Source organism: Bombus pyrosoma, linkage group LG8, assembly GCF_014825855.1.
Source record: "Bombus pyrosoma isolate SC7728 linkage group LG8, ASM1482585v1, whole genome shotgun sequence".
In the NCBI taxonomy this organism is placed as follows: Eukaryota; Metazoa; Arthropoda; class Insecta; order Hymenoptera; family Apidae; genus Bombus; species Bombus pyrosoma.
In genome coordinates this window covers 93,649-118,393 of record NC_057777.1, presented here as the reverse complement: position 1 = coordinate 118,393, position 24,745 = coordinate 93,649, and the positions used below count along the sequence as shown (strand labels likewise).

Sequence of the window (24,745 nt, the reverse complement as noted above, 5' to 3'; positions counted from 1 at the left end):
TTCTCGTGTTTTCTAAACGCAATCGTTGAACGATCGTTGGACGCAACAGACTTATATAATACGCAATATACTTAATAAGTTTGCGAAACATCAACAACGAGAGTTTTGTATAAGGATAATGTAACGTAATATAAATATAATATAGATAATGCGCGAAAGTAATACATTTCGTACAACGATTGTACAATTTTTTGTTCATTCGGATAATGCAAAAGATGAATCTTCCGGTTAACAACTAGATTCCGTAACGTGTGTCTAATAAGCGTTCTAACCTCCGTACGAAATTCCGAATACCGACTATAATTCCTCGGGGATAAGAGGATTTGCGCAAGAGGATTTTCCCTAATTTGCATACGCATATGTTACGGTCAAATCGACCAATCACGTCCTTGACGTGGTCCACGTAACTTGCACTATTGTTTCCTTGATTGGCTAATTTGGTTATGTATAGCGGTCGATGCATCATGGGAACACCGTCGTGAACGCCCATTGTAAATTCAAAAGTTGCGGCGATTCAATGCCGCAATATCGAATTTACAGTACGAACGGATCAATCGTCGTTTGCTCTCAGCGCTCGTTTATTCGTGGCTTTGTCAACAAGTTTACAAACTGTATTATACTTTCATCGGTCACGGGTTATCCAAAACGATGCCCCCTTGTTGGATGGTCGGCAGCTATATCGAACGAAATTTCTAACATTACATTACAATTAGATTACAATCTAGGATTACAGTCGAAACGATTGTACGAAAAGTTTGTCGGTGGAAAAAATGCACAGAACTAGAAATGTCTTACGTTATCTAGGCGCGTGTCGTTTAGAAAAGGAATCGCTCCATTTTCGAACTCTTGTATGGCCGAATGTCTCGTTTGTTATCTTTCATTTTCTCGATGCGTAACCGTTTTCTTACGCGATCGTTATAAATGGAAATCTCTACTCGCTATTATTCAAACGATCGTATCGCGTTTAAGGTAGAGATTATTCGGGCAAAGTAACGCTTCTCGGAAATTGCATTATGCAATGGAAAAATAGAGTCGTTCGTTAATCTAATGCAACGATTCCCGTATTCGTGATAAAAATGTCGAGTGTCCATGCCTGTTTCGCTAGCTGGCTGGCTGGCTGGCTGGCTGGCTGGCTGGCTGGCTGGCTGACTGGCTGGACAAATCCAATTTAAGAGTATCTTCAGCCGGCTGTAATAAAAATAAACCACCGTGATATCGACGAGTCGATGCTCCATTTGCAGTTGTAGTATAATTGGACGGGAGAATTCCTACCGCCTAGTATTAAATTGCAGTTTCCGGTTTCGTGGAGCGCTAAACTTTTCAATGCTACGCACTCAAACATTTCTGATTACATGACAGAATCGATACGTATACCGGATTCGTTGTTATCGTTATCGCCTTTAAACAGTAATATCTCTAACGTTCTCTACGAAATTAGTAAAATCTCGATTCAATCAGAGAATCGCGCATGATCGCTCGATAACTCTATGCACGATTATTTAAGGAACCGAACAGTTGGAAATTTGTAAGATCGCTGTTTCTCAAAATTAATTGAGCAATTCGTGGGTCAGTGCGCATGGAGAATCACGGAATCGCAGTTTCGCTTCACATAGTTATTTAACTATTCGATTGCTTATTTAACAAATAAATTGTATCGCGCGATTATACATCCTACAATTATGCATCGCTCAATTTCCTTCCTGCATGTAAACATCTCTATTAATGGAAACTGTTAATAATGTTAAAATTGTGCGAGCATAATGGAACCATCGAGTTGTTGTGCGAAAAATCAAATTTCTAAATAATTACAATTTATTTTTCAACGAATTATTGCAATTATTGCGAACTGCGACAATTCATAATTCCGAGTAACAACGTTATTTAATAAGGTTAACGCAAATACGATCCCCCTCTCGTTAATCGTCTACTCAAAGATTAAATTAACGTATTTTCTTTAATTAACGCTAACTCGAAGCGCGATTAGTCGGAGATTGGCTTCGTTATTACACGACTTTAATGCAACTTAAGAATAATACGATACATTGTTTCAAAATGAAGTTTACGTAAGCGCGGGGGAAAGGTTTCATCTCGTTATACCGCAGGTTTTAGCATAAATTCCGTCGTGCACGACGGAAACTGCCATCGTCAGGCAAAATTGAATCGAAAATGTCGCTTTAGCTCTCGGTAAAAAATCAAAACTAAGCGATCCGATAGCCTTTTTCCACCATTTTGTTTTGTGCGTTGCGATACATTTTTCAGCGTTAACCGTTCGCCAATGTTTTCAATATGCCAATACCGAAAGGATGATCTAAGGTACAGTTTACTTTCAAATAGGAAAACTTTGCTTTTCTTTGCTTCTCTGATACACGTCATAACCTAAGTTGCAAACCTTCGTTTATGCGTATGTATTATAAAACGCACAGTAGTATATAACTCGCACAGTAGTATTTCACCGATCTTTTGTTAGCTGTTAAATCATGTTTCAAAGTATTACGAAAACACAGAAACGTTTGTTGAAATATTGCGAAATCGAATTGATTTCAAAATGTACGATTCAAACTGTATTTTGTTCGTTTGAATTTTGCGAAAGCCAAATGTTCTCCTTGTTTCGCGCTAATTTGGTCAAGCTAATACGCCACGAAGCGAAATGTTGCACTTTGGGACGTTAGACGTTGGGGGTCTCGAGAATAGTTATCGCGCCGGTTAAGAGAAAAATAAATTGCAGCTCTTTGAATAAAATAGTACGCGACGATCGGCCATTCTCCAATAAAGACGAACGAGAAGTTGAAATGCTAAACGATACTGGTATTAAAAGAATAAAGAAATATAATTGTTTCAATGAGAAAGTAACTATAAAGAAAGTACAACGGTACTTTTGCCGAGAAACATATAAATTCTATGCTAAATATAATTTTCTACGACTGGTTATATTATATAAGCCTGTAAGACCGTTGCAAGATAGAACTACGATTGTCAGTGGCAGCTGTTGCTCTCGTTCAACTGCCGTTTAGATTTAACTAATCTAATACATTTTTTTTACAACAAGCTCTCAGAAAGTTATTCATACCTCGTTTCTATCGGAAAATCTTCGATCCTAGCACTTACATCGTTTAAGTTTCACTTTAACTCGTCGAGTTCTAACTAACTTCAGGATATTGGTAAGCCGGGTAACGAGTTCACTCGTCTTTCCTAGATAACGAGTTAATAGCCACCGTGTAATTTATCCTGTTTGTCAATCCCGTCATCCCACGGGAGCTGCAACCTGGAAGCTGTAGCTTGTAGGCTCTAGCGTTGATTACATAGGCGACATAGGCGACATAGGCGACAGCCTCGGGAATCATAAGCGTTCTGACTCCAGGGAATAGTCACTGCTGAGAACACGCGAATCGTTGCAGCTTTTCCGTATAAAGTCCACTTATGCATAAAACTGTGACAGCATACGTATACGTTGACGTTGACGTTGACGTTGACGTATAAAGCGACCAACTTGGTTACCTTTACAAAAAAAAAAAAAAAAATTCCTAATAAAGCTTCGCTCCTTACAAAATCGAGCTCTCATTCGCTGTACTACCGAAAGACGCGATGAAAATTTCTTCGAAAGTTCGCTGGTCCACGTCGAGCCTCGGAATCACCTAATTCGTGGTTGAAACGATCGTTTGTCAGGCATGGTCAGGGCAAAATCGCGTATCGATCAGGGTAAAATCGCAAGGGATCGTAGAGCGGGCGATACAGCATATTCGTGTCGTTGCAGGTCTGCTCGTTCGTGGTGAACCGGCCGTACGCTGTGATCAGCTCGTGCGTCTCCTTCTGGATCCCTGGCTTGGTGATGATAGTGATGTACTGTAAGATCTACAAGGAGGCGGTCAGACAGAGAAAGGCGCTCAGCAGAACGTCCAGCAACATCGTGCTAAACAGCGTGCATCATCACAGGTCCTCGACCAGACAACACCATCATCAGCAGATGCTGCTTCAAGCGGCGGCCGAAACCGGTGAGTTTGCGCTATTACACGTATAACGTTTTAGCGTAGGTTAACGTTAGTTCCGCTTCCGCTTCCGCTTCCTGTTCCCGTGTTTCCATGGCTAAAATGGAAACATGTGCCTGTTATCTCAGAGAAATCATTCGCTTCGTAACAATCATGGTTTCTTCCGTTCTTTCTTTTTCACCATCCATCTTCCCCTAAAAAATAGTATTATATAAATAGAAATATATAACAGGTTTCTTCGGGCATAGTCTGCGTTAAAATGTTTTAAACGAATCGATCCTTTCTAACGATCAGATAAATAAACCCACGATATCGAATCCATTATAGCGGTTCGTACGACGATCGACTAAAGTGATTAATCGAAAGGATAAATATTTCGATAGTATGATAACGTGAAAATGGATTTAAGAAAGGCGAGTTCCAAACATTTTCGCAAAAATTATGCAGTGGTGTGTGCGTGAACGAGTTTCTCAAAGAGCGTGGTTTCCAGTTGCCGAACAACGCCGACGTGACACGACATAAAATGAGACGGGGATCGGGGAAGGCGCGGTTAGCCGGAAACTGAATTTTCTTTCTTCGACATTGGCCATTTCTGACACGAGCCGCAGTAACTCTGCGCGCGGCATTACATCTTAAAACCAGATAACCGTTGCTTCCTTTCTCGTTCTTGCAAAGGTTTGCAACGGCGATGCAAAGACACGGTCGGAAAGAATCGCCGGCAATGTATCGAATATCGACATAGCTGTAACATAGATAAAAGCTGGAGAAGCGAGATAGGAAATAGGAAGAGGCCTCTTGCACCCTCGTCTAATGACGTAGAGTAAATAAAGTAGAAGGCTCGTTCGTAGAGTAACTACGCGAGTATAATTGTACGCGTCGGAACAATGGCGGCTGTGAGCGGATTGACGGAGGAAAGAAGTTGCAGACCAGACAGACAGATCGCAAAGTGCGTGACTATCAAGGGACTGTCCCTTCTAGATATGACTTTTTCAATATCGCCACTTTATGTCGTCTCCGACACATAATAAAGGTCACATCACGACCCTTGAACTTCGTAAGACGGTAGACGCCTGTACGCTACGATTTTGTCGCGTTCGGCGGTTGGACCACGATCTTCGCTTTACGTCGGATGTAAGACAACGGCTTTTGAGGATGATTCTTCGGATCTTTCGGTCGTGCGCGGTGGCCAAAGCACGATTCTTCTCTCTTCTTCACGAGTCTTCCCGTAAGACGGAAGACAACAGCTATCGACGAGTGATTCTTCGCATCTGCCCCGCGGTTGATCGCTCAACATGGGGCTGAAGGTTAAGAGTAAAAAGCTTGCTTCCCTTATCGAATAATTTATGACTCTGTTGGCCGTTGGGGAGTTTGTCGGGCCTAGACACCCCTCTTGGGGCCCGCTCGGCGGCAATGTCGTAAATCCTTGCCCGTTTCGACCCGTTACAGGTCTCGTAACACGGATCAACGAATGGCGCGAGCGTCGTGCATGGCTGATTAGACAAGGACAGAAGGGCCTCTATACAGCCTCTTCTCGCTATTTCCATGCCGTATCCACTTACACGCTAACATGCGACTACGAGTGGCGTACTCTATCTTTGTACGTGTCAAGTTGCTTATTTTGAATTCTTCGTTATTTTATTACACCATCGAAGAATCAACAACGTTCGTATCATTTTTATCACTAATCGTTCGTCATATATCATATATCGAGGAAAAGAAAAGCAAATAACTGGAAAGTTATATTCGCGTCTTTGATCTTCCTCGTTTCAACTTGTAACGCGAAAATTGTTATGAAGCAGGATCGATCGAAAGGATCAAGCAGAGATATGCCGATTTTGGGATGAACGTGAGTTCTCGAGGTCGATGAAAAACACCTAAACGTTGAAGCTTGCAATCGCATTTTGATCGACAGGCATTGTGGTTTATACAATTAAGGTCGTCGATTGAAAGCGGTCGAAACGGTTGAACCGATTAAATGGGATTTTGCGGTCTCCTAATAAAATCGTGGTTTTCCGCTATTTTCGTTTATATGCTGGACGATGACAATCGGCTTCGTACGGCTTCCGGCTATTATAGACGAATGGAAAGAGATTGGTCGATTTCGAGGATCCTATAGAAATGAGATACTTGAACGCTGTAAAGACATTCTTGAAATTTCGTCGTGTCTAGTTGGGAAAGAGTCTATGGGAAAGTGGAAGGTGTAAAGACGCGCACATTGCACCTAATTAATATCTATACAAGAATATATAAAATAGTCATAGTGTAGTGTTGCCGTTGCAATGTCTGGTACGTAAAACAATGTTCTAGATTTCTAGATTCCAATTTTAATCATCGTCAGAAAAATAGAAATTTGCACAAATTTACTTGTACTCGACACGAAATAAAATTTGTACGTTATAAGATTCGATATCGTAGAGGAAATGTCTCAATTATATACAAATTGATGATTTCTCCTCTTACGACTTCCATTTACCGTCCCCAATTTACGTAAATAATCGACGATAATAAGTGCATATTCCTATAATAAGCACCTTAGGGTGCTGTGGAACAAAATTGTGCGAATGGTATTCGCGCGCGATGAAACGGGTGTTTTGTTTCTGGCTGACAATGAGTCGAAAAGCGCTGTAAACGCGAGCGATGAGGCATGTGTGCTATTCACTGATCCAAACATGGCTGTTGTTCGTGGGTGGTGGAAAGGTCGGTCACTGGAAAAAAGCATTAGCGTAAACTGAAGCGTGAGGTCGTGGCAAACGAGTCTGTAAAAAGTCGCCGTCGAAAAGTTGGTTCATTTCTAAAACAGTTTTATTTTCTGTTTCTACCGAAAAATTCTGATCGACTTCTGATCGCTCTTACATACGTACATACATATGGTGTATCAGTTGTTACGACGAATTCATCGATCTGCAGATCCCTTGGCGTACCCCTTTGCCGCTTGTTTTTCCAGCAGTTTGTTTTTATTGCGTTTTACGCGTGAAAGGTTTTTGTCGCTGTTCATCGCGTTTATATTTACGTTATCTATGCCAAAGTGGTGTAAATGCAACTTTTTATTCGTCCTTTTCTTTATATTAAAAAGATGTTGAAAAGGATTGTGATCGGTACATCGGTAGTTGAACAGATTTCTTTTTTCCCATCAAAAATAGCAATAAGTAATCTTAATCTTTTTTCTTTCCATCGTAATTTTACTTAATAATAGCTTAATAATTTTGTAATATAATGGGTTATGACGAGAAAATCGAGACGACAATCGAGGAAAAGGTAACGTAGATTTTGAAATAACGATGTTGGCAATTTTCCTTCATTTAGCACGTTCTCCTCCTCTATCTTTTATTTCGTTATTCCCGCAACAGAGGAACATTCGCCCCGTTTGATAATAATTGTGCATTTCTCTGGCCCCTTTCTCTTCTCGCTCCACACATCCCTCGCTATTGCATTTCCTTTTCCTACCACCATTTTCAAAATTTACCATTTCCGCTTCGTTCCGCGCTATCGCGTACAGCGTAAGTCGAGTTGGAACTTTTGCGTTTCCGAAAAAATTCATTTTGTCCTGGTGTCTCATTCTTCTCGTTTCAACTAATACTCTACGATGAATAAACGATTCGAAAGAAATGGAAAACGAATCCTAATTCGATTCACTGTTGGAAATCTTAATTAGCTAAGAAATTAAAAGTTCCCTACATCGGTACATATACGGTATATATACCTTCTCTGCCTTTTCTTAAATTTCCGTTAGGACGACATTATTTTCGAAATTATTTTATACTCATTTTATGACTCATTTTCAGCAATACGAAAAAGGAGAAGCATAAGATTCTTATAGTTCTTTTACAACTATATGAATTAGAATGTTCTTCTTATTAGGCTAATTTGCATAATTCGAGACGGGTTCGCGAGATATCACGTCAACGGAAGTCGTAAATTCCCGCTACGATTATAATAATCGACACCACGAGTTGATCGATCCCCTGATTTCCGTTAAGATAATAGGGCTGATTGTTTCGATGTAACACCGCGTTAACAGGATATAAAATATATATGTATTTCCAACAATTTTCTATACAATATGGACAAACGTTATGTGTAGGATACAGAGTGCTTGACGGACGTGAACCGAGGAAGAGAATTTCACTGTTACAGAACTCGAGCCAGGTGTTGACTGTACGAGTGTCGTAAAAACGGTAAAGTGCGTTCTCGTAGCATTACGGAAGAGAGCTCGGTGTGGGTGTTCCTTTTCAACTATGGACGCGGATTCGTTGTTCACACTTTTCGTTATAGCCAAAGTTATTAACTGAAGATAGGAGGAAGAAGCCTCCTACCAACGTGGCTCGCGGGTGACCTCGTTCATGGGAAAAACCAGCTTTCCCGTTAGGGAAATATTCGCTTTTTCCGTAATTAGTACGAACGCGTAATAAACCTAAGGACTGTTCCAGGGGCCATCCATAAACCGTTAACACTTACAGGAACAACGATTCCTTCAAGGTTGATAGGAGTTAGTGATGAATACCAAGACAAAAGGTAAACTAAAAGCCCAAGTTTACGGGGGGTCCGTAGGTTTATTGGGGTTAGGTTGGCGGCCAGGCAACTAGAGACGTCGCGCGGACCCCGTCTCACGCGACGTAACAGGCTTGATGGAACGGATCGGTAATAGTCCTATCGCGTTGTAGTGGAGTTAGAAGCTACTGAAGAATGTTCGCGCTATCGATCACACAATCGAGAAGTACGAGTTTACAAAGCTCTTGGAAATGACCGCAGATTTCACTGAAACTAACACTTGTCGGGTTACGAGCCGCCAAATGGATAACTCTGTAACTGTACGTAGTTGCGGAACATGTACGCCACGCTGTAAATAAAATTAAAGTCGACAAGACCAGACAGCAATTGCGATCTAAATCCGAATATCGTTCGATGAATTTTCACACCTACTGTAAAATTAACTTTCCCATTATTTTTCAATTCAACAGATAATTAATGAGATTTTACACCATCTCTGAAACTCATTATCTATAAAATATGCTAAAATTTATGATTATTGAGAGTGCGCAATACCCTTATTGTGTGTTGTTTAGACATCTGGTGGCAATTTTGCCCGAGGTATAGATCTTTAGGTATCTTTAGGTAAAGAGACACGGAACGTAACCGACGGCCCCACCAAGTCCCCAACAATCGTAATTACGAATTAGAATTAAACGAAACGAACGAATAATCGAAATGAACAACGAGTTGCGAAACAAACGAACGATAAATTAATAAACGTAACAATTATCTTCTTTTCATCTACATTAAAAATGCATTAATATCGCGCATAAAACATAAAACACTTAAAACACTAACTAAATTTTGTTTATCGAAGAAAGAAACGCAAAGAAAACCTGTGTGCGTAAGATGCAAATCGAAAATCGTTAGAAACTACGGATAGACAACATACAGAGAAGTTCACAGAAATAATCGAACGAATGGAGGAAATGTGATCGTGACGCGATTGAAACGAAAAAGGGGATGAAGCGGTTGAAAAGCACAAAGGGTAAAGGAGCCGTGCTCGATTCTGCGTCGCCTTTAATGACCAGTCATTAATAACAGCACAGTACGTGCGGGAAATTTACGAGCGCGTTTGTTCAACCGCAGTTGCAACGAAATTACGGATCCGCTACAAGCCGCCCCTCCTCCGTTCTTGATGCGCAGAGGACTCGCCGGCCAGCTGACCTTGACCCTTAAACGTAACCTGTCATCGTTGGAATTTCGTTCTGGTAAAAGTTAGGAGGAGTGACGATCGAGAGGAGGAGGCTAGCGGCGTGCGTTGTAATTTTCGCTTTTGTCTCATTGATGTTTCAACAATTTTCGATCTTCACGGTCTATACTTTCACAATGTTTACCGGGTAACATAGTTACGGTTGTTTGCGTTTCGATCGTTTTTTCGATGCCAACAATCACGTTCTATATACGTTCCGATAGGATTTCTTGTGTCTCGACCAGTGGCCTTCACCTCGCACGATTCCACATCATCGGCAACGTTCGAGCTGAATGGTGGTTAACAGATCGAAAACGAAGGGGTGGGTAGCCGTGGAAGGTCAGGGTGACAGTTACCGACGGGGTATTTTTATTCTTGGAACGTTGCGAATGCAGTTTTATCGCGGAGAGACAAGTTGTTTTTGGTTACGTAAACTAGGAAATTTCCCGACTGCATGACGAAGGAAAAGTGGCTCGTTATATTCTTGTCATTTTGAGAGCTGTAATTACCCTCCCAATGTTAACTCTGAAGAGCATATAAAGATTAACGCCGCTACTTTCTTTATCTTCAGATTGTTATTTGTTCCGTTTTGCTTTTCTTACGAAAAATGTCTCATAACTTCCATGAAATTTCTTCAATGGAAGAGAGTGTCGAGTTTCGTAAAAATTTTCCAAATAAATAAGATCCTTTTAACAATTTCTTTTTCATTAATACTTGAGAATGAACAGCACTGTCACTGGTTTTTAATCATTTTAATATATCTATTGCAACCTTGTCTATTAAATCTATTAATATTGTAAATACTATATAATACTGTGTAATACTAAATAGTGCCTATGTTTATTTCTCGATCAAAGGAAGAAAGAGAAGGAGAAAAGCTATTGCAATTTCCTTCAAATTGACAGAAATTACATACATCGGTTCCAATAATTGACCAAACTTGGACCAAAATTCGGAGGGAAACTTGTAGTCTTTAACGGAAAATGGAAATGACGCGTCTAAACGATACGAATGAATTGCAACATTTATATATTTATAGATAGATAGATATCAGTTTATAGCAGAAGAATGAAAAGACGGACGATCCAACTTGAAAGCATCGTCCTCGACGTTGAAGTTACGGCAAAGAAAGTGGTCGCGAGTCAAAATGGTCAGCTTGCGCAATAATTAGCAAAGCCGTCGACGGCAGACGTTGATAAATTAAGGTTTAATTAAGGGATAATTTAAGGCCTTGGGAGAATGGCATCGCTGGATTGTTCGTACGTTTCAACAACAAGTTGAATGGTTCTACGTGATTCGTCGTTGTTCCGGCGAAATCTCATGCGTGGATATCGTTCGTCCGCCGATCATTTTTCAACACGTTCTCCGGCCTTCCATCCGTTTGGCTAATAACGGAAAAATTTGATGGCACCTGTTATTTTACATATTTAATATTATGTTGTTCGTGATAGACTAGCAGCGTCCGTTTGTTGTTTCCTCTTTTAATCTGTTATCTTGGCTTTTGTATGACCAAAATTAACGATTCATTTCGTTGTACATATATTATTAGGAATTATCAGTTATCAGTCATTATCAGTAAGTACTGAAACACGACAGTTGCGTAAAAGTTACTCGTAACGATATAAAACTGGAAATACGTCATGATCGTTATTCTCATAGCTGAGCCGAACTGTGCAATCTCAAGAGTTGACATTTACGTCGAACAACCGTTGCTTTTATGACGTTGCTCTTATTATACAAGATGGTCCGATATTAACTTGACGTTCAAATAAGATTTAAATTACCTTTAATATCATTCTCGTTAATTCAATCTCTTGAAAGTTTATCTCTGAAATTATTTATTAGAAACATTAATTTCATATTAGTAAAACTATAGAAGACGATTAACAACGCCCAAAAGATTATATTTCTACGGCTGAAAAATTAGCAAACATCGGTGTACAGGATTGTGTAGGCAAACGCAGTCGCTACCGCTTCCAACGATTCCATCTTAAAGCGTTCTGTTACGTAACGATCAGCGTTACAATCAGCGTAATAAGCATAATTTCCATGTTACGTTTTCGTTACAATTTTTTTTTTTTTTTTTAAAGAATATTTCGTAGCAACGCTGTCTTTCAGTTGCACGAGTCGACATCGACGCAGTGAACACGGTTCAAGATACTATCGATGTAATTAGCAACATTGGACACACGTATAATTACAAAACAGCGTGCGGATACAACACCGTTATTTCCATAATTGCACAACTAAATAGTTACTCGTGCACGTGTTGTTGCAAAAAAAGAAAAAAAAAAAAAAAAGAAACTGAGACATACTATAAAAAGCACGTAAAAAGGCCGCGGAGCATACCGTCGGGGCAAAGGTCACGGTTTGCCGTGGCTAATTCGTGCTCACGCAAACCCTTTGGCTCTGTCTTACCAGTGATGGATGTTGCGAGGGCCCCGACTGGTAGCGACGATGTTGCGTCGCGCTACTATTCCACCAATGAGCCTCCTAATCCCGGCTCCTTGTTCTTCCACTCGCACGAGTGCAGACAGTGGATTAACGCGTTGACCGTCTTGAGTGATCATCGGTGACAACGTTAGCAAATTTTTGGGCCCTTTACACCGCAAATTTTACACAAATTTAGTCACGACGTATTCTAGAAAATGTGTACAGATATTTCGACGCGCTCTTTATACAAATTTGAAAGTTTAGCGAAAAGTGGAATTTATAGATACGAAGGTCGATAACGCGGCGTTTGATGATAACGTTAGAAGACTATAGACACCTATAGGTCACCGAAGAAGCTAATTGTAGAGAGCCTGAAGAGAAATAAGATAAATTTCGTGGACTAACGAACGTTTCAACAGTGCGAGTGACTTGGACATAGTCGGAGAAGAAACGCGCGAATAGCGATATAACGTATCAATTTATCCCAGAGCGACGTATACGTGTAAAAGTCGCGTAGCGTTCTACGTGTTAATAGCGCCAAATGCTGGCTAAATTGGCCAGGGAGTTAAATTGATTTTGTCAAGGGCCGCTGGATGCTGCTGGCCTAGGTCTCCCCAGGGTGATGTTGGCGTACGAGCAACGTTCCTACACCGTTCGTTCTTGCACCGTCCAGGATAAACGGTACGATTTTGAAAAGTGGTCCCGTTCTATGGGTGAGAATGGGCGAAGATGTTGCAGCCGGATCCGCGTATAATAGCTGCGCTGGTCATGACCGTATGACCGAGTTACTTCGCGCCAGGTACAGGCATGTTAATAAAGTATGAGAAGAGTTTCAGAACGTTGAAACTTAACCGCGAATTATGAACGCAACAAGGAATTTGATACGTAATAAAGAAAAAAGAAGATAAGTCGATATCGTACGTTTCTTGTTTCTTGTCTACGGAAAGACAAAAGGTATGCGAGAGCAATCAGTTTTAGTTTGGAAGTCGGAGAGTTTTAGTCGACAAGTCAGAGAGTGCGAGTTGCGTTGTAGAGTATAGTGTTGCTAGCGTTGTCGAGTGAGTGTGATCTGCGTGAAAGAGAACGTTGGATCCGTTGTGTCGAGAATTGTCCAAATTGTAGCGCGTTATTGCGATTAGTTCATATTAACCTACCATCGTTTTTCTGTCTATATCTGTACGATCCATTCATTATAAATAAATCACAAATATCAGGATATAATAACAATATATATTCCATAGACGATATTACATATATATTAAAAATTACATTTTTTAAAGCAAACTGTAAATCCAACTGCAAACCCACTCTCAGCTTCGTTTAAAAAGTAGTGGACGCCATCCTCGCACTGCCTGGTAAAACGATTTTACGTGGTCTTGAATCTTCTCACCGCGACAACCATCGACCTTTCGACATCGAATCAAACTTCGAGACCAAGGCTTTTCGATGCGATCAAGACCAGGTTTCTTACTTTGCCCCCGTTCGCCTCGTATCCTCCACGGTTGCGTAAGCAGAGAGGGTGACATAGGCCGACAGGAGGCGCTCTCGATATTTACAGCGGACTGTTTTCAAATATGTATATCGCTTTCTACTCGAATTGACAAGTGGGACGATCGATATTCGGCGCTGGTGCCGCGGAATCCCTCTCTCTCTCTCTCTCTCTCTCCCCCCCCCCTCTGTCACACCGATGCCAGGTTCCTGCAATCGCCAAGCTTTTACAAGTACCTCGCGAGCCTACGGAAATCAGACCGGCTCGAATCAAACATCTGCATCGACTTACGAAAGTACTCGAATACTTTTCACAAGAAACTTGCCACGAATATATCGCGTACGTCGCAATTTCGACGTTGTCGAAATTTCGTTAACGTTGTAATCGAAACAGTGGCTGGCGAAAGCGCTTCATCACCTGGAAAAACTTTTCACGATAACTTCAAAGCCTTAGATAATGCACGCGAAGCAGAGAAAAGACATTCTAATATTATATTCTTTATTTAGAATCTTTTGAGGTCTGCTTGAAAAATATGGCAGGATTTATAGACGATGAAATACTTGAACGTGTATAAGTTCCTTAAACAAAAATTACTGTTAAATCAAGTGAACACGTGTAAACGCAAAGAAACGCAAAGGAACGCAAAGAAACATAAAAAAGAAAAAAAAAAAGAAAAAAGAAGAGAACTCGAGCGTATCAGAGAATTGTGTTCGTACGTGTTGCTCGATCCTTGGATATCGAAAGGCTAGAACTTGCGCGATCGAAGAATATTTAAATAAAACTGAAAACCGATTTTAATAAGCGGACGTTTCACCGCTTATTAAGACGGTTGCTTGATTTCGGAGTCGTTTTGGTCGCGAAATCGCTCGATACTTTCGATATTTCCACTCTTTGAATCGATAATATCGATTGCATGCAAACAGCGATGGAATATAATCAGCGCTGCTACGATCAGCTGAAATTCCAAACTTATGAATTTTTCAACAAGTAGAGTCACGTGAGAGGATCGTACGACTTGCCGCAGATCTGTTCAGCCACGGCATTCTGAAAAATTGATGGATATAAGTTGTGCCGGTATTTGAAAAATTGTATCGAGAACGATCAGCTATTTACGCGAATTAAAAATGTTTTTCAAGAGAATAGACGAAGGAAAGGAGGAAGGGCAGCAAGGAGGAGGGGAAAGGGAATTAGGAAGAAACAGAAAGGACTAACGAAAGAGGGGTTAAGGGTGGCTTATATTTAATTTTCGCAAATATTTGACGCAAATATCGGTTCACAAATATTCGTCAGCTATTCGATCGAATGCAATCCGATCGGTTGCAATTGTTATCGAGATATTTGCTTCTACAAAGTGACTTTCTACGGATAAATGAGACTTTGCAAGTTAATTTTTCACTTTGAAAATTAACAAATTGAATTGAAAAAGATATTTTAGATTGGAGCGTTCATCCGCAACGTTCCGGAATCCGGCCAAGCGGTGTAAATACTTTCATCCTTGGCTTTTTTCACTGTTCACTTCACGCAGGAATCATCCATCGGGCCGTGCACTCTCGAGATTAATCCGCACCTTACGCGCCTCAGCTTGAAATAGATGCTCGTTAATACGTGAGTTTTCTTAACGAATATTTCACGTTACATTTTCATCGGTTATATCATTGCCTGCTTTTCCTAAAATATAGTCTGTAATGAAATATCGACGAAAGAAAGACGGTATCGAACCGATTATCGAGCACAAACGCGAAATACCATATTCAATTGGCCGAATAATCGTCAATGAAAATACATTTACGCGAAACTCTTACATTTCGTTTCACTTTCGATTTTTCGATCATTATTTCGCTTTGTTTCTCGATCGTTCCGTGAATCGATAATTCCGATAATTGGAACTGGATTCTATGAGAAGACCATTCTCGCGATAAAATTAATGCATCATTTATTAGGTTCAATCTCGAAGGAAATCGGATCGCCAGATGGTCGGAAAAGAGTCGAAAATAAGTGGGCAATGGTGCGCAACACGGTTCACAAGTTATAGCAAAAAATCTTAAAACCGCTCTCGTTCCTTTTATCGGCTATCTAGAACGTTTCTTCGTGCTGCAATGTCATTATTGTTATCGTCGGAACGTCGGCCGCGAGTAGCCGTCCAGTTTTCCGAGACAATCGAACCGGACATTGGCAAATGAATTATTAACAAAGCGTTCCGTAAGTGGATTAAACGTTGTTCCACGAGACGCTTTAATCAGATTAAAATCTTAAAAGCACGGGCAAACGTTTTTAAGCGAAACCGGGGGAAAAGTGGCTAACGCTTTATCGGTTCAGCGTGACAATCTCTATCGAACACGATGTACAGAAGATCCGTTCTTCTTTGCCCACGGGCTTTTACAAAGCATTTTCGGCCGATTTACGCGAAAACTGAGGAAACGGAATTCCACGGTCTCGCTTATCGCGCTCCCTGTTGCTCTATTTGTTCGATATGAAATTATTTAAACCAGCGTCAAACAATTCATTCGATATCATGCAACGTTGTACATATACATAAATGATAAGTAAACAGTCGTATTCCAAATGAAAGGAACAATGTTGCTTGCGAATAAATCCAAGCGGAGTGTCGTATTTTCGAAATAATTTACTCGACAAATATTTGATGATTCGTAAACCCAAAGAACTGGAGAATTTGAAAGCGGAAAAATTAAATAACGCAAAATGAACGAACAATGCGAACGAAATAGATAAATGCGATATCGAGCCTCTTTGGATTAATTTCGGAATTACAGAAACTGCGATTGCGAATAATTACTAAATGTAGTTGTGCGAGATGAACCGATCTATAGAGTACGTGATTAGTATATCCAAGCCAGTCGTCAGCACCTTATTCGTTGACAGAATAAGTGAAGAAACACTAGCGGGGAAAATGGTTTGATATTCTCCTTTAACCTTTAAAATTCTCTGGTAGATCAGCATCGGCACTACCGGTGAAGACAAAGTGGAAAACGAGAAGGACGGGGACGAGAGGTCTCGGTCGCGGCCGTTTTCGACCTTATTACAGCGAATACGTACACGACTTTGGACCTTGCCACCACTTTTCCCATCGACATCGAGATTCCTATCTTAATCGTCGTTTTTACGAGCATGCAACGTCGGTCGCGAGCTCGACCTTAAGCTCTTGTTAAGTTAGCGGCGTACTCGCACGAACGAGGATCGGGGCTCTCGAATTGCGGATAATTCGAAGCGGAAATAACGCGTACGTGGATCGAAGCTGCTTTTCCATCGAGAAAACGTGTTGCCCGAATCGAATCGAGCGAAAGAAACGAAGAAACTTTTCATTTACAGCGTGATCGTGCACGGTTAATCGAATAGCGTTTCTCGTCGAATCATCACGCTAGAAACGAAACGAATGAAGCATATATCAGGCAGCAGTACAAATTCTTCAGAATCAAGTTGATAATCATTTACAATTTGATAACGTTACCTAACAATTTAATCGTCTTCTCCCGTCATCGAATCATCGAATACACTTTTTTTATCCGCTGAAGGAATAAGGCACACGAATTCGTGGGTTCGCGAATCGAAGCAAATCCGATCGAATCGAACGTCTTCCGACGTTGTTTAACCAACGTCGTTAAACCACTGTGTTCAAACACAGTCCAGTTAGGTTGACTGGGGTACGTTTGAAGCCGGCATTTGCAAACTATTTTACGAACGTTCCTATGCACGTTTCCATGCACGTTGTCGAGGTTTAGCTCGACCTCCAGACTCCTTGGCGCTACCGTGCCTCGATACAAGCTTCATAAATAATCAACATTCTACACACGAGTCTATACCGCCATGTCGCAGGTACAATTCTGACACTGTGTGTGGAATTTTCAGCAACCATTTCGGTTTCAAACATACAAGGATCACAACATTACCGAATTTATCATTTATTCTAATTCAGGCAAGAATTTAGCAACCATCGAACCGTCGAATTTTTAACTCTCGTCGAGGAGAATATTCAAATTTTCAAATCTTCGAATCTTTGAATTTTCGAATCTTTGAATTTTCAAATCTTTGAATTTTCAAATCTTCGAATCTTTGAATTTTCAAATCTTCGAATCTTTGAATTTTCAAATCTTCGAATCTTCGAATTTCCAAATTTTCGAATCTTCGAATCTTCGAGTTTTCGAGTTTTCGAGTTTTCGAGTTTTCGAGTTTTCGAGTTTTCGAGTTTTCGAATTTTCAAATTTTCAAATTTCATATTGTTCTGAATTGCTGAGTACTGGAATTTTCGAATTTCCGTGTTTCTCAAATCGGAATGCCAGCAGTCTAGTTTTCTCCACTTTTATTTGGAACTTGCCCTTGTATACATCTGCTGCTATCCTCGGGGTCTTTCAAATATGTCGCTTTTGTGCTTCGAAACGTTTGTATGATAGCGTTTTGGAGAAACTGCGCGAGTTAGCGGTAGAAAAATTCAAGGTCGCTTCATTGAAGAGAATAGCGTTGTTCCATCGGTTCGACCTCGTAGGTTACGTAACTCGGATGAAAGAAAAAGTCTGCTTACGTGTCGCGACGCTGAGCGATCTTAAAGGCGATCCGCATTAGCGACGTTCTCCGCATTAGCGAGCCACGCGTTCGTTCGATCGATCGGATCGATCGGATCGACTGGCGGTGGACAAGGCCGGCTCCGTATCTCTTTCAAGTATCGTTTCGACCGAAACTGGACCGGAACAACGTGCTCCCGTCGCGGTTGTTGTTTTCCATTTCGTGGAATTATCATCGCGTTGCATCGATTTTACAGTTGGAAAACCAAACGACGTTAACGCGGCCCGTTCAACGTTCAATAGCATTGAACAAGTCATAGTTATTAATCTTTTCATGCTTGATGCTATGTGACAATAGCACCACGATTATTCCATCTAATTACTTACGAAGAAATCGGTTAATCGGTTAATCAGTTAATCGGTTAATCGGTTAATCGGTTAATCGGTTAGTCGAATGATTAACATTGTCACTGCGTTTCATGCGAAAAGTCATGGATCATTTATTGCATGTTGTTACGTATGCACGAGTTGATCATTTATTTTCTTCTTTGTTTTCTAATCTTACTTCCCAGTCTTTTCCAAGTATGACAAATTGTATTCGACGTATTTGTTTCGCTCTATTCATCACCGGTAAGATTTTGAACTTTACAGAACATCGATCTATCCGATATATAGAAATATAACGATAAGAAAGAAACGCTCCGTAGAATAAGAGAAGAATAAAATGCCGAAAGAATGAAGGATGTAAATGAATGCGCAGGAGATGCTTGTTACAAACTTATAAATTCTTGGAAATTTCTCGTATATACGGATGTAGTTGCCTTTTCGAGTAGGAAATAGTGGAATAGGAAATAGCTGCAATTGTCGAATAGGAAAATAATTGTAATTGTTGTGCATTTACCGTGCAAGGGAAGTAACAATTTTCGTATAGATAGATTCGATGGCTGTAGATATTATACATTTGATTCACGCGAACAACAACACTCGTCAGGCAACTAGTTGTTGTACCATGCATGTGTTCTACATGGATTCAATGGCTTCCTGTATACGGTAAAACAATAGCCATTCTACGCTAGTTTCCTGTACAATTCCATGTATAGATAGATTTCCATAGGATTAACGACTATGAACAGGTTATACTTACTCTACATGAATAAGAATTCCTATATAGGATGAATAGCGTACGCATGTATAACCATCCGGCTACTTTAGTCTATTTCTGCCTCTATTTCACTGGCAGTAGTACATGAATTTTGCCAAAATATACGAGTTCATCGTAAACTAATAATTGCAAGCTTACTACCTATTTTTATTTTATTAATTAATAAACTATACAATCGTCAGTCTGCCCCGTTACGTTTCTACGCTCATCTGTGATTCCAACACAAGCAAAACCATCGAAACTGTGCTCGTAATCGTTTTATCGTTTCAAAAGGGATGCTAGTCGTGCTGGGAAAAGAGAAGATCGGCTTCCCGGTGAACATCGATCCTCCGCGAACCAATGAAAATTTCATAGTGAAAAGAATTTCGTTGGCGAGTTGATCGGAAAATTCGATTCTTTCGATTCGCAACTGGACTCTACGCTTCGACTATGTGTTCGTTCTTGGAATTGGTTCTTTCGGACAAACTCGGCAACTCGAAGGAAACTTTCTCAATAGGGAGTAGTTGTTGATCACCACCGGTGTCCGTCCAACGGGCTAACTCTGTTTGTTTGTGACTTTTTCGAAGACAGTTGCTCGGTATATGAACGAAGCGAACGAAGGGACGCGGCTTGATTTCGCAAAAGTTTGCTGCTTTGCGAGGGATGGCGTCTTCCAACGATACGCATCTCTGTAGGCTTGGAGACGAGTTTCTTGTCCATCGAGACGGTTCTCGATTCTGATTATTCGACGATTCTATTCAACCAAGGATAAACGCGTTCAAGTGGTAGGAGTTTAAAACGCGTTTAAAATACAACAAGTTTCGTATATTTGGCAATAGAGAGGTATGAATTAAAAGGAGAAGGGCGTACGAGTTGGAAAATAAGCAAGCCTATGTGCCGATACTTTTTGTCACCGCCTGTGGTATTTTCGACGCCTGGAAATATCAAACAAACGATACGATGCCGTGAAAGCGATAAAAATCGCGGGTCTATTATACATCCTCTTCAAGCATTGTCGCGTCACGGGCGATATTTTTCCTCCGCGGCTATTTCGCAGACCCTGAAAGGAAATCGAGAGCTCGGGTCTTCGTAGGTCACCGTTCAAAGGCAACCCTGAACAAGAGGGACGCGAACGTCGAGGGCAACGCAGATAATATCGCGTCGGCGATCGATCGTTGGAACGCCAAAGTCATACGCGGTGACTAGAACGTAGAACGAGCGAGAAATACGGAGATAGGGCACTCTAGAAGATTGTTCCGTGATAACATACGTCTTTCTAATCGCTTACGAGCTTCGAGATTTACGACGTACCGCCCCGGCGCGCCGCGGCGGCAGCAGTCGTGAACGTGTTCCGCTGTAAGATCAATTTTCGTTGAATTCCAGCGAAACATGGGTGGAAAAACATTCCGCAAGTTTTCGGCTCGTTTTCGATACCGGACTGATCTGCTTGAAATTCAGTATCCATGGTTAATAAACGAATATTTTCGCCCCTATCTGTCGTATAATTGATACAATTTTTCCCATTTTCTTCGAACGAGTATCATCCTATAATGGGATTTGTTAAAAATTCAAACGATATTCATATATATAACTTCCGAGATAAAGGAATGAAATAATAAAGTGGTATTTATCTTGTTCATATATAGAAGAAATGTTCATACGTAGTAAGATGTCGCGCATATAAGCGAGAAATTTTTGTAGCAGTTTTAATAACCGTTATTCTATTATATTATGTCGTATTATATTGTCACGTCGTATACTATAATACCAATTGACCAATTACGTGACCTTACGCAGGATAAAATTTCACCATAAAAGTTTCGCATTATTTATTCGTTCAGACTTTTCGCGGTTTTCCATTTTTCTATTCGATTTGTGCGAGGATATCCGTCAATTTCAGGAGAAGGGCGTGGAGTCGCGTATTTCACGACGCAAAACGATTAACTCGTAGCATGTCGCTAGTATTTTCCGCGTGCCGAGTGTCACGATGCGGAAAAATTGAGTGCTTTCGCTGTCGACAGGTGGTGAGACAGACAGTTTCGTGCGACGCCGGGCATCCACTGTGTGTAACGCAAGGTGACTAGCGTCCTGGAGATACGTCGTATTTTTGTCGTTTCCTACAAAACGGAGATTGCGAAAGATTCTCCGACAAAATGTAATTTACGCAGTAAAAGTTACAAAAGAAAATTGAAATAAAATGTGCAAAGGTTGCAAGCTGAATATCAAACTGAATAGCAGATGGATGAAAATCTCCAAATATGTGTTCCTCTTTGATCGGAAATACAAATATGAATAGAAGAGAATTCAATAATATTAATACAGATATTTGTACAATATCGGGGTTGTATTAAAATTAGATTTGTCGATTTTTATAAAAGTCCTGAAAGCATTCGACGATGAAACGTACAATTAAATAAAGTGGCCTGCTATCGTACACGTATCGGGCAAATAAATCGCGGTGAAACTTGGTGAACAATTTCATCAAATAGCAACGGTTAATCGCGCAGAAATTTAGCGATGCAAAGCGCCGTACACAATTATGGCGGAATCGGCCGATGGCAATTCAATTAATTTAAAAGGCCGTCATTGTCACAAGGTGGCTTTGAAAGCGGCCACGTCGTTTCCGACCACATCGTAATGCCGGTTTTATTAAATGTCTAGCTGCTCCGGTGCGTTTTGTTTAATTGGGAATTACGTGATTTGGGCGACAGACTCGTCGATCGATTATTATTTGGAGGCACGATCGATGATCCTAATTGGAACGATTAAACAAATCGGCTGTACCGCTCGATTCTTCGTCTTCCTTCTGGCCAGTTTCTACTTAATTTTTTGTTTTTTATCGTCGCTCGCTCACTCTCTCTCTCTCTCTCTCTCTCTCCCCCTTTCTCTCTCGTTATTATTCTCTCTCGTTATATTTCAAATTCCGTTACTTAAGATACAACGGAGGCATAGCGTCGTAAATAAAAACGATCAATTTTTTTTATACATTTTAAAAAGAAATTAATTTAAAAATAAATTAAAAACAACAACTCTTTGCACGCCAACATATTGCGCGAGAATACGTAACATTTAACGGTATTCCAATCTGTACAGACGTATTTCAACTGCATCCTGATCAATAAATTCTTCGACAAACAAGTATTCTGCATTTTCCTTTCTCACCGGCCATCTTTCTCTTTTCGATCGGAGGAACGAGATTTGAACAGGTCGATGCACGAAACGGAAAAGCCGAATGGGGGCTGGATGGTGGGCCCTCCACCATTCCTATTGCATGCAACTGGCGTACGCGAGGCTCGTAGCGTCTGCGGACCGTGAAAAGCATTCTTCCGGCGAAAGTGATGCGAAAAGTTGGAGGAAACGGAGCGTATCGTGACAAATCAAATTGATTCTTCGACCGTCGGTGCCGCATTCTGCTGGATGTAATTGGCCTTGAAATCTATTTCCCAATATTCGTATTTAATCCATGTCTGTGACAACACGCAAACTGACGCGTCGCTGTAAAAGATGAAAAAAAGAAACGCAAGATCATCGAAACCGCACCGCTGTGCATTTCCTTTCTCTTTTTCGTTTACCCCCTTTATTATTGCACGTAAGCATGCTACTCGGATTAACTCGTCGGCAGCATCGGTGTTTCATAGTTTGTGTTGTTGCTTTCGGCGTTATGAAGAACCGCTTTCTCGTACGAACGAGTTGTTATCGGTAGGTTTATTCTTTATTTTTGCAGTTACGCCTGAAAGAAGAGACGCCTTTTTTAAAGTGGAAACGCTTGGCTCTACCGGTCATTTTTATTATTCCATTAGTAAATTGGTGTGTATTATTTTTGTTAATTACGCGGCTTTCTTACTTATACGGTTTAGTTGGTTAGTGGGCCATGTAAATGGAAATGTCTAAATAGAAAGCGCACTATAATTATTAGAATTAAACAATCGTTTTAGGCGGCTAATTATCTTTGAATATCAGTCAGTTACACGCAAAAGGATTGAGAAGAGATCAAACACAGGGATATAAATGAAAGGGTTGCGATGCGCAAATCTTAAACCTTAATTAATTATTTTGTCTGCACCTGGAAATACGAAATCTCGAAATCTCGAAATCTCGAAGAAATACAAACAAAAGTAATAAGCATAAGAAGCATAAGAAGAGGGTGGGCAATATCTTTCCATTCTAAAACCTGTTCTCGCGTGTCGCGCGTACGGAAGCCACGTGATGGACTATTTCTCAGACGGACCAATCAATCGGTTTCACTGTTTTTACCGCAAATAGCCTGTCAACGTTGGATGCGGTTAATAATGGATTTCCAATTTTTCGACTAGGGCAGGTTGAACCAGCTTCTGTTGCCAGCCAGCCGTCTCACCCGTCGTTTCTCCTCTTCATCGAGCTCGCCGATGTTACGGAAACGATCGGAAATCAAAATATCGCTGACCGCAGGCATCCGCGGCCCGCGGTCAATCTTGCTGATTAATCATTCGGGCAGACCGAGCGTTTTCGTCATCATCGTCGAATCGCGGGGAATGGTTACTTCTCTTTTCTATTGTCTTTCTCCTTCTGCTTAGCGAAACTCGATCGACCGACTAAAACCGATCAACTCGATCCCGTTGTTTTCCTCGCTTCTTCTTCTTCTTCTTCTTCTTCGCACTTCTATATCCTATTTTCGATATTTTTCTTCGAATTTTCAAAATCAACCAGCAAATTTTAAGCTTAAAGACTATCATGTTTGAATAATATCCGTATTATCCGTATCGATGTATAATATTCATCATACGGATGCGGATCATACGCATAAAGCTGAAAAGGAGAACAGGATTAAACGAGTTGGTAAAACTGTTGATGCGTAAGGGTAACGGTTTATGCAAAATATTTTTGCGGTCAAAACGAAGGAAATGCGTTCTATCTAAACAGAAATTTCTTTCATTCTCTACGTATTTATTTATTTAACAGGCAATAGAAATGAAACGAGACCAGGAGAAAAAGTAAAAACAAGCGGAACATGGTTTCGAAGAACTTTTATCGCACGACGTGTAAAACGGTCTATATAACTGATTCAGAGATGCAAAGACATCCTTGATGATGACATTTTTAACGACCAAGTAGGTCGAGTCAGGTTCAGCGTTAAAGCAAATATCAATTCACAAAGTTAGATAACCGTTTAAACGACTTTCCTTGCCCCCTTTGGCGAGTATAGACGTGTAATAATCATATTTTTATTGCACGTTTACTGCTTTCAACTGCATTTATAGGATGATGGTCATAAATTGCGTTTACTGTAACGCGTTATTTTTACTAGCAATTTGTCGTTTTATGGTTTTATGGTAGCGAATTATTATCTGGCATATGCTGATTTACCACTTTTTTTCTCTTGTAACTTTTCTATTCGCCGTGGTTGTTTCAAAGAAATTTGACAAAGTGCCTGTTGTACAATTTTTTTTTTCTCTTTCCCATTTTCACATGGCATATCATAGAGGC

General features: G+C 40.6%; 1 protein-coding gene across 6 annotated transcripts in view; it reads left to right on the top strand.

Moving 5' to 3' along the window:
* Positions 1-24,745, top strand: part of LOC122570343 (octopamine receptor beta-3R-like) — a 108,253-nt gene that overhangs the window by 10,606 nt on the left and 72,902 nt on the right. For 5 of the 6 annotated variants that reach the window (XR_006317794.1, XM_043732525.1, XM_043732526.1 and 2 more), the window contains one exon: positions 3,752-3,989. Coding sequence is in view for 5 of the 6 variants with exons in the window: in XM_043732525.1 (XP_043588460.1) it covers positions 3,752-3,989 (238 nt within the window). In the remaining variant the exon portion in view is untranslated. Of the gene's footprint in view, positions 1-3,751; positions 3,990-23,006; positions 23,090-24,745 lie in introns of all 6 variants that reach the window. The other variant, XM_043732527.1, reaches the window with a different exon arrangement.